The sequence below is a fragment of the Ambystoma mexicanum genome, chromosome 5p, assembly GCF_040938575.1.
Source record: "Ambystoma mexicanum isolate Mex_15411 chromosome 5p, UKY_AmexF1_1, whole genome shotgun sequence".
Lineage (NCBI taxonomy): Eukaryota > Metazoa > Chordata > Amphibia > Caudata > Ambystomatidae > Ambystoma > Ambystoma mexicanum.
Window position 1 is genome coordinate 823,555,420 of NC_090930.1, and position 17,463 is coordinate 823,572,882.

Here is a 17,463-nt window from a genome sequence, read left to right on the forward strand (position 1 = left end):
TTGTACAAATGGGCAGGAGGCCAGAAAGTCATCAAGGTCCGGCTGCTAGAGCTTTAGGCCAGCAATGGTCTTCGATGAGGGTGGCCAAAGGGTTACCGAGTGAGACTAATGTCTTTAGGAGTGTTATAGACTCTGGCTATTCTAAGGGTCCTCCAGGAAGGAGGTGTTTCAGGTGTGGGAGCATATCACATTTGGCTTCTGATAAAGGATGTTATGCGATTCACATTATATGCAATGATTGTGGGGTGAGAGGACACATTGCCAGGTGTTGTAGGAACTTTAATGCAAATACAGGTCAAGTGCATGAAGTTAGTGTAGAGTATGAAGATTACCCATAGAGTGAAACTGGTAGAGAGGTAGTGTTTTCAGTTAATGCCATTGATGGTAAGGTAAAGAAAAATAAACCTTATGCCACTGTGATAATTGGAGGAGTGCCAGTGTCGATGCTCATGGATAGTGGAGCAGACTACACCTTGATAAGTGTACAAGTGAGGAGAGAAAAGTTTGGATGCTGTACATTATGGAAAAATATTGTCAGAGCGAATGCTTATGGAGATGTCCCCATAGAAATCATAGGGTGTTTTGAGACTGACTGCAGTTTAAAGACAGGAAGTCTACAGAAACTGTGCATGTAGCCAATAGAGGTGGAGAACTCCTTTCTTGGAATGATCAAGTAGAACTGAGAATATGGCTTGAAGCAAGCCACCCGGATCAAGTGTTGTCGGTGAAGAGTGAGGGCACCACCACTAGCACCACTGTGGGCGCCACCGGAGTACAAACCAATTCTTCATCTGATAAGTTAGGATGTTTGAAGGGGTTTGTGCATAAAATTCGATTAAGAAGGGATGCCATTCCAAAAATTGCTAAGCTGCGTACCATTCCTCTTGCTCTCAAAGAAGGGGTAGAAAAAGAATTGAAGAGGATGGAAAGTGAGGGAGTGATAGAGAATATTAATTCTACAGAGTGGGATAGTCCCATAGTAGTAGTTAAAAAAAAGTAATGGGTCTTTGAGATTATGTATCGACCTCAGACATTTAAATAGTATGGTGGTGGCTGATAGGTTTCCCTTACCCAGGATAGATGACCTTTTGATGGGTGTGTCTGGTTCCAAGGTCTTTTCCATTCTTGACTTAAAATCTGCCTATCATCAGGTAGAGTTGCATCCCGACTCTAGGGATTTTACAGCGTTCATTACTCCAATTGGTCTTTTCAGATGTGTGCGTATGCCCTTTGGGTTAGTTTCTGCAGCGAGTGTCTTTCAAAGTATAATGTACAGGTTGCTTAGAGGTGAGAGAGGTGTCATGTGTTACCAAGACAATGTGCTTGTGTGTGGGAAGGATGAAACGGAACATAATAAGCGACTAGAGAGAGTCTTAGATATACTTAAAGAAGCAGGTCTCACAGTGGCTTTGGAGAAATGTACATTCAAAGCCGAAAAAGTAGTGTATCTTGGCCATGAAATCACAGGGGAGGGGGTCAAACCCAAAGAGGAAGCCATATAAGCCATAAGTAGGATGGAAGCACCCAAATGGAAGGGGGATGTTTTGTCTTTTGTTGGCTTAGTTGAATTTTATGGCAAGTTTATCAGAGGTCTGTCAGATATGTCAAGAAACATGAGAATGCTGACCCGCAAGGGAGTTACCTTTAGGTGGAATGATTTATGTAAGGAAGAATTTGAAAAGATCAAGGATTCCATTGTCAATGCCCTTATTTTGAGAACTTTTGAAGAAGATAAATGCACTTTGCTCTTCGTGGATGCCAGTGACTATGGTATTGGTGCTGTCTTAATGCAGGAGGATCAAATGGGTCTGCACACGGTTGCGTTTGCATCTAGGTCTCTCAAGGGACCTGAGAACAGATACTCAGTGATAGAAAAGGAAGCGTTAGCATGTGTCTGGGGAGTGGAAAAATTTAAACGTTTTCTGTGGGGCAGGGAGTTCACTATTTGTACTGACCAGCCTTTAATTGGGATATTCACCAAAGGTGGCTTGGAAGGAGTATCCAGGCGCATCATGAAGTGGGTGACTTCATTGCAAGGTCTACAGTATATTATGCTTCATGTCAGTGGTGAGACCAATGCAGTTGCTGATGCTTTATCCAGATCAGTGCAGAGAGAACACTTAATTGGAGATTGTCATTTGGGTTACGAGAAGGATGTTGAGATATTTCAGGTTCATGAGACACTAAAGAAAGATGATTGGGATACTGCTTGTTCTGAAGATGTCATGTACCAGAAACTGTTGACTTTAGTGATGGATGGTAAAATAAGGAATTATAATGGTGACCTAGGTGGATTTGCCAAAGTTAAGGAAGAACTATGGATCGAGAATGGGTACTTACATAGGGGACATCAAATGGTGGTACCTTTCAAGAGGAGAAATATAATAATAGATTTAGCCCATGTTGGACACTTTGGGTTGGCCAAAACCAAAGGTTTGGTTAGGTCAGAGTTCTGGTGGCCTAGTGTTGACAAAGATACCGAAGAACAAGTTAATGATTGCAGTGATTGACAAGGGGGAGTTTGTATTGTGTGTTTGGTTGGTGTTTTGTTTGTTTATTTGGAAAATAATAAAAATTGTTTTAAAAAAAAAATGATTGCAGTGATTGTGCTGAAGGAAATAAGGGACTCAGAGTACAGAAAGTGCCCATGACTGTGAGGAATTCACCTAGAGTACCTTGGGATGAGATTGCTCTGGATCTGTTGGGTCTGTTTAATATTAGAGGTGGAAGAGACAGTTATGTGTTAGTTGTTATGGACCTACTGTCAAAATGGCCTGAAGTCTGTGTATTAAAAGATATTTCTAGCAGCAGTATTATAAAATGTATGGAACAATTGTTTTGGAGAGAAGGATTCCCCAGAAAATGTCTGTCTGATAATGGCTCCCAATTGGTGTCCAGGGAATTTAGAGAGTTCCTGAGTAGTCATGGTATAGAACAAGTGAACACATCACTGTACCATCCCCAGACCAATGGGTGTGTAGAACGCTTCAACCGGACTCTCATGGATGCAATTAGGATTGCGGTAGCCACTGGAGGTGACTGGATAAGAACAGTGATGGAAAGAACATTTCAATATATATTAACTCCCCTTAGTGTCACAGGTGTGTCCCCTTTTGAGGTACTGAGGGGAAGAAAGCCTAACTCACACATATGTCCTGGTTGGATGGGTAGATCCCAATTAGTAGGAGTGGATTTGGAAAGTGTGAGAGGGAGAATATTTGAGTATGGAGTCAGATCCAAAGAGCGTTATGATCAGAAGAATGCTTGCAGAGATTTCAAACTTGAGGAAGGTGACTGGATTAAGATTAAACTTCCTACCAAGGTGCGCAAAGGGGCTTCACTATTTTCCCAGCCCAAACAGGTTGTAAAAGACCTTGGTTCTTCTGTTCTAGTCAAAGGAGGTGGTATCTGGAACAAAGAGAGGGTAGTGCTTTGCAGGAAAGTTAAGGACACCAATGTAGTTTGATTTAATGGTATTATAAGGGATCTGTGCCACAGGTCTCTAATCATTTACCCAGTTTGATATCTAAAATTCATCAGTTTCCTGTTCAACTCACATTAAGGTTTATTTTATTTTTTTGGAAAAGGAAGGAGGTGTTAGGAGGAGCTAGGTGTCACACATCGACATCCATCTTTCATGTGCCGTTGTCATCATGCACCTTGCATCATGTATCCTAGCTACTATGGAACCTCACTGCTATCTTTCAGAAATGGTTCCAGGTTCTGGAGTGCTGGGTTGAAGGAGAGAGAAGAGAGAAGGACAGTTGTGTGGTCTCTGGCTGGGGGCCGTTTCTCCTGGGATGAACCTATTATACAAATAAACGCTTCAACTCGGATGATGTTTCCAAAGTGTATCTTTACAATTTAACAATATGTAAATTACAAAGTACAATTGAAGGGCTCAATTCTGAGATGTATGTATTCTTGTAACGTACACTATATGACGAAGGATTTCTATCTAATTGTGTGCTTTAATACAGTCTGGTCACCAATATATTACGAATGTATTTGCAGCAACACAGGCGTTGTAATATGACAATATTTGCATCACCTCAAGTTTGCTTTGTGAGTCAAATTTGTGCTGTAACATACTTCCTAGTGTCTTAACTCCAGATATATACAGCACTTATGAGGATATATATTGCAGAATGTTTATCTATTCGAAGAAGGTTTGCATCCACTTTGTTGTGCAAGTACAATCTGCTGACCAATATACTTTGAATGTACTTGTAGCAAAATGTGCTAATTTGAAGGGATTGCTTGCACTAACCTAATTTTGTTTTGTTTATTTAAACTTTTGTTTATTTAAACTTTTGTTTATTGGCAGAAAGTGAAGACAGGTACAGTACATCATACACAGAGAGGAACAGAAATCGCATTGTCACGTTCGGGCATTACATCATGCACATACCTCACAACAGTTCGAAACATGGGCGGGGGGGCTTAACAGCCCAGAGGGGCTACGTGCCCAGGACAACTGGTGCCGGGTGGTCTGGCTCCGACAGTGGGGTGGGGCTTCCGTCCACCTCGTCCTTGTTGTTCAAATAGCTGCAAAACTCTGTCCACACATTTTTTGGGCGAGATGATGCAGGCAAGAGTACAATATAATCCTCCTCGCACATTTGTATCCAGGTAAGGGCTTTCAGCCACATCTCGAAGGTAGGGGGAGAGCGGCGCTTCCAATTCTGCAATATACATCTTTTAGCAACGATTGCACTTATATTAAAAAATGTTGACATTTTTTTTGCATTTTTCCCAGACCATATTACAAAGAGCAAAGCTAGCAGGTCCGGGTCTACTGGAGACCCAATTATCTCCGAGAGAGCCCCTGTCACCTCCAGCCAGAACGTACCCAGTGCAGCACAGGACCAGAACATATGCACGTGATCTGCCTCGCCAAAGTTGCATCTCGGGCAGGTGTGGGAAGCGTCGCGTGTGAACTTCGCCACTTTATGTGGCGTGTAGTAAAGCCTGTTAAGAAATTTATATTGTATGCACCGGAATCTAGCGCTAAGGGAGACTTTTCGCGTGTATGCACACATTTTGTCATACATCTCTTCAGTAATTTCTATTTCTAGTTCCCTGGCCCAAGCTTCACGTGGTTTGAGGGATGTATTCCCTCGTTTTCCAGTTGCATTTTGTACAAGGAGGATATTATACCCCTGCCACCTGTAGAGTTTGCTATATCTTGGAGTTCGGGTGTGTCTGGGGGCTCGTCTGGGTAGGAGGGCCACATTGCACGGACCACCGCTCTCAGCCTGAAATATTGCAGTAGCTCAAGGGCTGGAGTGTTCGGGCCGCCATGTTTGGGGGGTGATAAATTTACTATTTGGGAACAGGTTGGTTAGCGCTCGACATCCCAGAGCCTCCCAGTGTCGCACAAAATGCTGGTCGTACGTGGGGGAGAGTCCCGGGAACTGACAAATGGTAAGCCATTTATAATATGGATGATGGTCCTGTGCGGTGTTCAAGATCTTATTCCATGCCTTGATTGTGGTAGCCACAGGGTCTGCCGGGGCATCTGTCTGATATGTATGGTGTAGCACCAGGGTCATGATATTGGTCCCATCCCCTGCCATTTTCTCCAGTTTGACATGTGGAGGCGGGTTCGTATGTGCGTACCAGTGCATAGCATGTTGGGCCTGCGCCGCTATCCAATAGAGGGTCAAATCAGGGGCCGCAAAGCCTTCTTTTTCATAGAGAAGGGTCATATGTTGCCACTTCTTGCGAACGGCACCAGAGTGCCAGAGGAACTGAGCACACGCTAGGTGGAGCTTTTTGAAATATTGCTTCCCCAGCCACACCGGCACGTTGGCAAAGATGTAGAGAAGCTTGGGGAACGCAATCATCTTAACTAGGGACAGTCTGCCCGCCAGGGACAGTGGGAGGTTGCGCCAATTAAGCATCTTGGCTTCAATGAGCCGCGCTGTCGACTCGTAGTTCTCGGCCAGTAGAGAGGCTTTTGAAAGCGATACCTGCACCCCCAAGTATTTGATGCCCCTTGGCGACCAGCGTAGGGGGTATTCGCATGATGGTTGTTGGGTTGCCGCGGTCAGGGGGAATATTTCAGATTTAGAGTAGTTGATCGTAAAGCCGGAGTATGTGCCTATTTTAGTTATGGCTCGGATGAGCGGGTCCAGGTGCGTGGAGGGGTTTCTTACATACAGGAGTACATCATCAGCGTACAGTGAGATGATTTCCGGTGTGTCTTGTAAGCGGATACCATTGTAAGTGTGACGATCCCTGACGTGGTCAGCCATGGGTTCAATGGCGAGCGCAAAAAGAATGGGGGAAAACGGACATCCCTGGCGGGTACCCCTGTGCAACTGAAAGGGAGAGGAGACAATAGAGTTGGCGAGTACTCTGGCCAGTGGGCCCGTGTACAGCAGTTTTATATAGGAGATCATGTTTGGTCCCACTCCCATTTTCACCAACACAGCCCATAGGTACTGCCACGAGACCAAATCAAATGCCTTTTGGGCATCTAGCGTGACCGCTACTGCATCCGCCATAGGGTCGATTCTGGACATTACATTGAACAATCGGCGAATATTAAGTGCTGTAGAACGGCCAGGAACAAGGCCACTCTGGTCCTCGTGGACCAGGTGGGGCATAAGTGGAAGGAACCTGTTTGCAATTATTTTAGCGAATATTTTCGTGTCCGTGTTGATGAGAGACAGGGGCCGGTAAGAGCCACATTCGTCTAAAGGTTTCCCCGGTTTGGGAAGGACGTGATTAGGGCTTCCCGCAGAGAGGGGGGGGAGGGTGGCTAGCTGGAGCAATTCGGTCCAGACCCCGTGCGGTATGGGAGCAAGGATAGCAACATGTTCCCTATAGAACTCGGACGTGAGGCCATCAGGGCCCGGGGCTTTATTCTTCGGGAGGTCCGAAATTACCTGGACTATCTCCTCGATGGTGAACGGGGTATCCAGTTGCTCCATAGTGCTTTGGGAGATAAGAGTCATAGGGATGCGTTCTAACAAGTCATCCAGGTCGTGGGCGTTGTGTTCCAGCTGGGGGCCTTATAGGCTGGCATAAAAACTAGCAAAGGTGTCAGTAATGGCTTGGTCCGACCAGTGTCGCTGGCCCTGCTCATCCAGAATGCTGTCTATCCGGGATCTACCCCCTTCCGCGCGCACTAGTTTGGCCAGGGTTCTACCAGGTCTGTCCCCCTCCCCATATCTTCGGGCAGCCACGAGGCGGGCAAAGTACCGTACCTCGCTCAGGGCATGGGATTCAAAGAGTTCCAGTTCCGTCCTAAGTTTCGCTAGGGTTGCCGGAGCAGGCGCAGCGGCGTGTTCTTGTTCTAGGGTTTTAAGTTTCTTTTCGGAACTAGTTAGGGCCTGCCTTATGGCCTTGAGAACCCCGGCCTCCCTTGAGATGCACATTCCCCTGATGTATACTTTGAATGCTTCCCACCGGGTCCCCTCTGGTGTGTCCTGCGCATTGTTGTTCTCGAAGAAAGTGTGTATATCCGAGAGGATGTCCGGTTTAAAGACAATGTCGGATAGGGCCTCAGATTTAAAGCGCCAGTTGTGCAGGGGGGCCAGAGTGTTCCCAAGTTGAATCTGTAGTAGCACGCGAGAGTGATCAGAGAGCGTGCATGGGAGAATCTCAACGTCTTTCACCCCACCCACCAGGCACCCAGAGAGAAGGAACACATCTATTCTCGAGGAGCTATCATGTACTGTAGAATAAAAGGTGTAGTCTCTAGCCTGGTGGTGGAGCGTCCTCCACACGTCGTGTAAATGGAGGGAGTCCATGTATGCGAGGAGTCTTTTGGCAGATTGAGTCATGACCCTGCGGGTCACTGACGTCCTATCCAGGACATTGTCGAAAATGAGATTCATGTCTCCCCCCCCCATATAATGGGAACCTCCACATACCTCATAAGGATGGCGGACAGGGCATCAATGAATTCAGGGGAGTCGGTATTGGGGCTGTAGGAGTTCACAAGCAAACATTCTTCATTAGCCAAAGTGCATTGGAGAATAACATATCTGCCCTCTGTATCAATGTGGGGTGTGTGGAGTGCAAATTTTACCGATTTGTGGATGAGGGTCAAGACCCCTCTGGACTGAGTAGAGAATTGGGTGTAGAATCTGTTTGAGCCCCAGGATTGTGAAAGGTTGGATGATAGGTGTTTCAAAGCATGTGTCTCCTGCAGCATGAGCACCTTGATCCCGTGCCTCTGTGCATATGCCGCAATCCTGCGGGACTTTGTAAAATTTGTCAATCCCCGGACATTCCATGTCATTATTTTAATAGCCATATTGACAGTTACGGGACATCCCAACCAAAGGATTTGTCTCTGTCTAACCCGGTGTGTATTGCAGTGGCTCAAGTGCGCCTCTCAACAGAACCAGTCCTTCCTTTCCTGCCGATTTTATGATAACAGTCCCCAACTTTCCCGCCCCCCACCCTCACTGCCCGAACCAAACTAGCAGTGCATAAGTACCCACCCTTGGAGTGCCCAACTGCGTGCCATCCCCAACTGGGCGACGCTTGACCAATAGCCCAACAGGGGCTTAACCATAAACACTCTGCCTTTAACGACATTGCAGCTGCAGTGGGGGCTACCGCTGCCGTTGACCCACATTGGTGACACATATCATGAAATACATCATTAATCTTGGAACGGCTAATATATGAGGTGATTACGAGATATCAAGTATGTTCTTAGGTAATGAAAACTGAACAAACATCGGCCCAGTCCAGTGCCAGGCTGTATGGCTCAAGTATCAAGGCATGGGCCCAGTGCGCGCCATTCTGGTCAGGATGTCAAATAGTGTACCCCCTCCAAAGGAGACGCTCAAGTGTGCAAACGTGAGGGCTGTGTCAGGCCCGAGAAGAAGTAGAGGAGGGGGGCAGATACACTCCGGGAGGGGCAGAGTTAAGGTGTGGGACAACTGGTGGGGCTCCCGAAGGGCCATGAGAGCCTTTACCGCAGTCACCACCCACTGGTTGATCCGCAGGTGAACGCCCGGGGGATCAATTACAGAATGGCCAGAGCAGGAGAACCCATTTGCCTTAATCGTTGACCATTGGTTCCACCGGGGGTTCAGTTAGAGGGATTTGTGCCTCGATGAACTTGACTGCCTCGTCCGGGACCGTGAAGAAAGAGTTTATTGCGATGAGTGAATTTCAGGCGAGCGGGGAAAAGCATTGCATACTCAATTTTCCTATCACGTAGCATTTTCTTCACACCTCCAAATTGCCGTCGTTCCATCTGTACGCTCACTGAAAAGTCAGGAAAGATCCTGATGGTTTGTGATTCTAGCCTTAGTTCCCCTTTTTCTCTGGCCAGGCGAAGAATGTGGTCTCTATCCTTGTAGCTCAATAGTTTTGCAATTATCGGCCTGGGAAAGTCTCTTGGTTTGGGCCGGGGCGCTAGTGAGCGGTGGGCTCGCTCAACGGTGAAGAATGGTGACAACTCAGGATTACCAAGGAGGTCTTTGAGTAATTGTTCAACCGCAAGCTCCATTCGACCCTTTAGCGCTGATTTGGGAACCCCCACTATGCGAATGTTATTCCTTCGCGACCTAGAGTCTATGTCATCGCACTTCGCTTTGACCTGCTTCATGTCGCGCACAAGTTCTTTGACTGTGTTCTGTAGGGCATGCACATTGTCCTCATTGTTTCCAATTCTTTGCTCTGCTTCATTGATTCTGGCCCCGTGTTGGTCTAGTTTAGTTCTTAGAGAGGCGACATTTGCGTTGATATCATCCAGTTTTTCATGGAAGGCTGCAAAGTTTTTGGCCATGGACTCCATCAGTGCGGTTAGATTGGGTTGCGGGGGGTCCGGCAGCATGTCCACATCCCCCTGTCCTATAGAGGAGGACGCTTGATCGGCCCTGGGCGCTGCCTTAGCAAATTTGTCCATGGCCCCAACCTTGTTGGCCCCCCGCGATCTGTTGGACATTGCGGTGGTGGGCGGCAGCACTGCACTTGGTGGTTTTGCTGGTCGTCGTGGGACAGGAGTGCCGCACTGGGGGCGGTAGCGTGCCACTGGTGTCAGTATACAGGTGACTTAAGCTTGGATATGCAGGTATTAGCTCCGGATGGAGAGGAGACAGAAAGCACGTGGCAGGGTAGTGGTGATGAGGCAGCCGCGGGCGTCCGGCGGCAACCCCCAACAAACACCCCGCGGCGGCTGCAGGCACCCTGAGTAGGCGTTAGGTGGGCATCTATGTGAAAAGTGTCACTCCTTCAATTGCTGTGTGGGTGCGCTGGGTGATACACTGCTGATGGGGTAGGCCGGGGGTTGGGAGCTGGTGAAGCAGGGCGGTTTCCCCCCTGCCCTGGCGCAGTTATTGTAACGGAGGCTCCCAGCGCACAGAGAAGCAAGTATTTAAAGCGAGAAGCAGCCGCGTGGCATGGCGTTCGCGTTTCCCAGCAGTTTAATCATGTGCTGCCCCAGGCCGGGGTGTTCGAGGGAAGGTCCCCAGCTACAAGGCACGGGCGTCCGGCTCACCGCCGCATGGCCGGGCTGGTAAGAGCGTGAAGCTCTGGGGACGTGCACTTCTCTTCCAGGAGCGAGATCTTCAGTATGAACGGGCGGTGTGGAATACGGATAGGGGATGGAGCCGGGCCATGGGCGTCCCGCCGATGCCGCCAGAGCGCACAGGGGCACAGGCAAGAAGGCCGAACAAGCAGCAGTGCCAAAAGTGGCCGCCCCCACTGGGGGCACCTACCGTCACCGCCCGCAGTTGGCCAGGGTCCGCGGCGGCAGAAGGGCGGCCTCCGCACCAAGGGGCACCAGTCAGCAGCCCAGCCCCCGGTATGTCCACAGCAGCTCCACGGCACTCTGGATCTCCAGGGGGGCTCGTCAGCAGCGCCCGCCTCCCCACAGCAGGCCAGCACGGCCCAGGGCCACCGCGGTCACGCCGCCCTCCGACAGCCAGGGAGGCAGGCCCCACCGCCCACGCGGCCCGCAGTGCAGTCAAACGTATCTTCGTCCAGGCTGGTCGGATCTCGGCGGTTTTTGTCCCTGTGTGTGCGCAGCAGTCCCGGGATGCATAGGAGGGCTTTAGTTTGGGTGTATATAGCAGGATTCCGCCATTGTCTGCGGATTGTAGACCGTGGGTCACGGAGCTCCACAGCTAGGCAGCCATCTTGCTGGCTGCTCAACAGCGCCCCCTCCTAATTTTGTTTTGTGAGCTAAATTTGCGTTGTACAATAAGGCGACCTGTTTTATTCTTATTTATCATTTTCATTTTAAAACACCTTGATTTGTTAATGAAATATACTAACCTTGATTAATATGTGGTAGGTGACCAGTGCGTCTGTACAATATTATATTACATGAAATGCACATTGTAATTACTGACCATAAATAATATGCCTATCTATATATTGAGGGTTGAAGCACCCAAAAGTCTCATATGACTACCCTAAGGAGGTTACTATGAAGTGGTAATAGTAGGAGCCTGGTCAAAAGGAAGAACTAAAGGCTCCTAGGCTGTTATTCCCTTGAATAAATATCTAACTTATCTGAAGACTCATTGGGAGTCATACTGTGAATTCAACATTAATGCTTTTAAGTGTAGCGAAGTATGCTATTCGTTAGGGCCGCAGTACTCTAATCACGAAGATCGCAAAGCGTTTACTTTTGTAACGTCACGTGCAAATGTTCAGGAATATAAACATATCATTAAAATGGCGACCCTGTGCAAAATACAAGCGAGATAGCTCCAAATAGGACATCCTCTCTAAGAATGAGGTGAGATAGGGTCAGAGATATTATCATGTTGGCCATGACTTAACAGATATTGGGGGTCATTACGAGGTAGGAGGTAACCATGTCGCTATTAGCGGCACGGCTACCCCCTTACCGGGTTCCGGGTCAGGGTTCCTTGAATGAGGAATTACCGGGACATTCCGACCTTGGAGGGCCCCGTAATTCCTCACTCATGGCACCCATCCTGATTCCCATTCAAGCCCTAATAGGGCTCAATGGGAATGGGGAGGGGGCTGACAAAGGCCCCGTTAATAACGGGCCCGTTGTTAATACCCTGGTCTGCTTGCAGGACCCGCTAAGGATGCCTGATTTTACCAGGCATCCTTAGCGGGTCCCGCGAGCAGAACTTGTAATAAGGCGGTAAGGGGTTGACGGCTCCGGCACTTTTAACCCCTTACCGCCAAACTCGTAATGACCTCCATTGTCAGATTTTGGGGCAAGGCCTGAATGAACTTCATTATTGATCTAGACATATGGTTATAGATAAATGTCTTGACTGGCCAACCGAATGTGCAGTTTCCTTAAATGGAGGGAATTATAACAATATGAGAGTTAATGATGATATATACTTTCAAAATCACTTATATATTTTATGTGGCTTTTGCAGCTAACAATCCAGAATGGTACAACCATAACTTGAATACTGAATAAGCAAACATCTAATTAGAATGGATAACATACCTCTTAATGGGTAAGTACATTTTAAGATCACACCATGTAATAACTGCTTATAACTCTTACCAACCTAAGCAAGGAAGTTACATACAGGCCAAATATATTTAGAATCATTTATACTGGACCTTTCTATGTGAATTTCGAGAACAGTTTTTGCCCGAACTATCTGATGCCAGCACAATATAATAAAGACTGGCATTTGCATGTTCTATTGATAAGTTGATGCTTATAGTACTACATGACTCATGTCTGAAGAACCAGAACTAACAAGCGAACGACAAATAAATTAACTTATTTGATGAATCTGTTGAAATACAGTATCTGGCGAGTAGATGAATATATCCAATGGATGGTAGACTAACATTACTTCCAAACACCAGTATTGCATTAATAACTGTCAGTTGGCACCGAGCATGGGTGCAATATAAATAATGTCTTATTGCCTATCCAATGGCACACATGATTTAATTTGTTATTTATTAATATGCCACTATTTCTATTAAACCTTGGCTTTTGGATCATTGGGTGCTTCAAAGAAATGATAGACTTCAATTAGCAAAAAGAATAAGTGAGGCAAAGGTGACAAATAATAAAATAAAATGTTATATGATAGCAGTTACTAATTTTCTAATACTGATCAGATGTATTATAGGATGTATTTTTAATTCTCAAAAATTCCCTTTTTAATTTATGTTTTCTGTTTGTACCTTCCTCCGTTCCCTGTTTTTGGTATGTATTACCGATTCATTATTTTTTGGACTATAGATTAATCATTGTTTTATGGATCTGACTAGATTCAACCTTGAGAAAAACCTATGGTCAAAACAAGTGCCGGCTTTAACAATGAGCATTAAACTATAATTTTGAGATGTATTAATTGTGTGATGATTACTATTGGATTATTATACTTACCAAGGAAGTAGTGTGGTGTACTTCACCATACACTACGGTCCCCGAGGGCGTTCAACCAACAGCGCTTTGAGATCATACCAATGACATATAAGGCGCTATACAAATACACAATAACATCTGGATGACACGTTATTTAGATAATAAACTAACCCAAAGCACAGAATACTGGTTTGTTCTATATACTATAGTACATGGGCCACAGGCAGCTTTATATATAATAACACTGATGATACATAGTCATGGGTCCCAAGTAGACCTGAAGTGAAGAAGCAGAAAGGTCCATAGGTGCTTGAGAAAACACTTCCAATGACAGTCGGCGCGACTGAGAAGTAATGTCTAAGTTTAGGAATCTTTGGGGGGGAAAGGTTTCAATAAGAAAGTGAAATGTCATTATGAATGCAATATGAGGCTCCACAGATACCTAGTTTGGTGAACGATCTTGTTGAGTGTACCATAATTGAAAGCCAAGTCCCCAAAACAAATGTTAAGTATTGCGAACCCACCCAGAAATAACATGCAAACATATTTTGTAAATAAGCAGGTGAACTATGAAGCATTTGGAAAACATAGGCGACACATGCTAGCAGGGAATTAAAAAGGAATGAGGATAGCAACAAAGTCAATCATACAGATTGGAAGTCATGCGTGCTCTGTGAAAAGGGAAGTGGTTAAAAGGTATGCTGAAAAGGAAAAGCATATAAAGTATCAATGGAATGTATAGCATTTGTAAAAACAGCATTACCAAGGCTTGCAAACTGCTTTATGGAAACAAACATGTAAGATTAAAAGATTCTGGCTATTCATCAGAGATCAAAAATGTTGATAATACAGAATACTAAAAAACAGCCTGCAAGTCTTACCTCACAGTCATTCGCAAGTTCACTTCTGAAAAAAAAAAAACTTGAGTAAACTGGTGTTCTAGTATGACACAGGCAACATTGAACTTAATCAAAGTGTATTTTAATACATTGTAGGAGGGCAAGGCATATGAAGGCAACATTGTGCACTATTCTTTTTAATCAGAACACTGAAGATATATGTGTGGACAGAATGTTTTAAAACAATAATATAAAACGTTTGTGGCATCTCCTGTATAGAGTTCAAGTGATATAAATAGGACATTTCTAAAGTCTAGAATGAACCATTTCTTTAGGTTATGGAAGGCTCTTTTGCAGAGGGCTGGAAGATGTATTATCAAGGCAATTTCAATCAGATGGGATTTGAGTTTTAGGTAGCTGTGAGAATTGTAGCTGGGGGATCAATAGATCTGAAACAGTTGCCAAATGAAAATAGGGGAATACCACATTAGGGGAGTAGACTGGTTTCATTGCGAGTTCCCGGGTTCTTACACAAGTGCTGAAAATGAAGGAGAAAGTAAGTGAGGTTGTGATTATAACAGAAAAATCCGGATATACAAGACTTTACTAATGTAAATTCTGTGCAAGAGGTGAGAAGTAGTTACTGATATGAGGAATGAGTTGGACCACTTCAGGGGTTATAGAAGTTGAGGTTGGACAGGATAGTATTTGATGGTGATATCTTTGACCGAGTCATAGGTTTGGTAACACACATTGTTTTTTGACAAAAAGCAACTGACTGAATGATTACAACGGTTCCTAGTGATTCCATCGAATGCAAACGTTTAGAATGCAAAAGTTTCGAAAAAAAATGCATCGAAAAAAATGATTTTTTTTTTAATGGGGGGCTCCCCCTGTTAACCTGTTTTTTTACCCCTTAAAATCCATTAAATTTAAAAAAACTTTACCTATAAAAAAATGCATTTTTACGATGCATTTTTTTCGATACTTTTGAATTTGAAACTATATATTCAAAGCAATGCCTGGATACCGATTACAACCACAACACTGATCCTCTCGCTTTGTCAGACAGCATTAGTAAATTACAATATTGGGATCCCGCATGACAGTTACAGAACAAGCTTTGATTAAAGCATCAAAGATTCAGTACCTGTTCTTTCATCAAGTTGGCTATTAGGGGAGCTTTCTTTGAATCCAATTTGGTATTGATCACCCCTAGTTAAAATGTTCACTCTTTTTTTGTCTCACTAATATATAGCAGTACTTTTACAGGGGAGAAGTGTTAAGATGGATTTCTAAAATCAGCCCTTGCGGGGGGAGTATTTTAGGAGGCCTCCCTGTTTATGGTGAACAGAGAAGACACAGAGGTTAGCCAAAATCCAATCAAGTTAGTGTGGGAAAGCAGTCAAAGCTTAGTTTCAGGAAAAGTGTGTGAGTGGTCTAGGGCTACAATAAGTCCACAGAGAAAACACAAAAATGTAAGTTAGTCCGTGATTATATGAATAACAGGTCTTTATCAGGCCTTCATGAAAACACGAAGTATAAAAAAACCACGAGTAATGTAATCAAAAAAACATACAACATATATATACATCTAACATTACAAATAAGATTGTATATGCATTAAATACCAGTAATGAACAGGTGAGCAATAAGATCCATGAAAAACAGATTATGTAGAATAGGCACAAACCCAGTTCCCTCTAACGTATGGGGCCTTGTGCCTAAAAGTCACAAAGTCCAACTATTGCAGTGGGCTGTGGTGGTGCTTAGAAAGTTCTTAAAAGTATGCTAAGTATTTACTTCAAGTAAGGTAAGTACCACTTTATCCTATTCCCAAAGTAAATCCTAGGAAAGTATTGTTGGACCAGGTTTGACATCCAAAGGCCAGGCAGGAGGGAGTTGGGGACTACGTTATACACCCAATGTTACCCTATGCGAGACGGGAGTGGGAGAGAAACAGGTATTGTAAGTTACCCCCCGTTGGCTCAGATTCTTCTAGGTGACGCTACAGATCTTTCAGAATTCACTAGGGACACAATCTTCTGTCCTTGGTTCCGGTAAGGGAAGCCCAGCGGTCACGGGTGCAGAGATCACTTTTTGGGTCAGAAGGTGGTCGTGGTTCTCACCATACGGTTCAAGGCAACTTCTTGAAGAAGACCCCCAAATGAAGAAAAGAGGCATACTTCAGTAGTGCATACCCTTCAGGGCACCTCAGAGGATTGGAGTGAGATCATCCCAGCAGAGGTCATCACAGACAAGCCGCAACAGGTGACCCCTCAGCCGTGAAAAGAACAGCTTTCCTTGTAGTGAGATGGCTGATATTGTGATGGCAGGCGACTTATGGCATAAGCTGAAAATCTTGCAAGTTCCAAGGCTCTGTTCGGAACTGAGACAGCTGCAGCACGATAGTCAAAAAGGGAGCTGGTCAGTCCACCAGGTAGTCCAGGGAAACTTCCAAGGGGTGGATCTGAGAGTAGCGGTTGAGACTAGTTGTTGTCATTGGTTAAAGCAGCAATGTTTTATGAGATCAGGCAGAGGAGCAGGGCTTCATCGGGCAAATCACTGGAGTTGATGCAGGTCAGCAGCAGGGGTTGTCCTCGGGTCATCAATGGGCTGCTCTTCTTCGTAGATGTCCTGGTTACAACAATGAACTGTCAAATATCTGCAGAGACCTTCCGTTTATCCACGATTCAGTCGGGGAGCTAGCCCAAGGCCCCCCAACGGTAAAGATCTGCAACATTCAAACAGCCCAGGGTTGTTCGATTCTGGACTATGTGGTGAACCAGAACAAGGACTCTTACACTTCAGGGTCATGTTTCAAGGATTTTATTAAAAGAAAAGGAATCAAACATCTAACTTGTTCAATTTCGATGAGGAAAGTTCCCTGCCTAACAAAACAAAAATGAAGGGTTGATGCTAAAGTCCAAATTAAAGCTCTTTAGTCAGAATCCTATACAGCTAACTGGCCCTACCAATATAGAAAACACCTAACCAAAAGAAGGAAAAGGGGAGGCTTTGCACACTAGCCTCAGCAAGGCTTCTACCTGACCCAGTTTATACTTGACTAGGTTTCAGTCTACCAAAGTTACTTTTTCCTAGCAGGATATGCTTTGCAGCATTGATATCAAGTTAAGCTCTGCAGTCTCTCCTCTTAATAAAGAAAACAATGTCTTGATGCACACAATTGCATTCCTCCAGGATTTCTTGGGAACACACAAACAAAAACGTTTGTCCTTTCTTCCTTCGAATCGCGCAGGGACTCCCTAAAGTCCTTAAATCCTCAGACGGCTTCTTTTCTTTGACACCAGTTATTCT

At 45.2% G+C, this 17,463-nt stretch overlaps 1 protein-coding gene across 3 annotated transcripts in view; it reads right to left on the reverse strand.

The window, feature by feature from the left end:
* DPY19L1 (dpy-19 like C-mannosyltransferase 1) overlaps window positions 1-17,463 on the reverse strand; it is a 2,006,077-nt gene that overhangs the window by 550,363 nt on the left and 1,438,251 nt on the right. For all 3 annotated transcript variants that reach the window (XM_069613244.1, XM_069613243.1, XM_069613242.1), the window contains one exon: window positions 14,188-14,212. In XM_069613244.1, coding sequence (XP_069469345.1) covers window positions 14,188-14,212 — 25 coding nt within the window. The remainder of the gene's footprint in view (window positions 1-14,187; window positions 14,213-17,463) is intronic.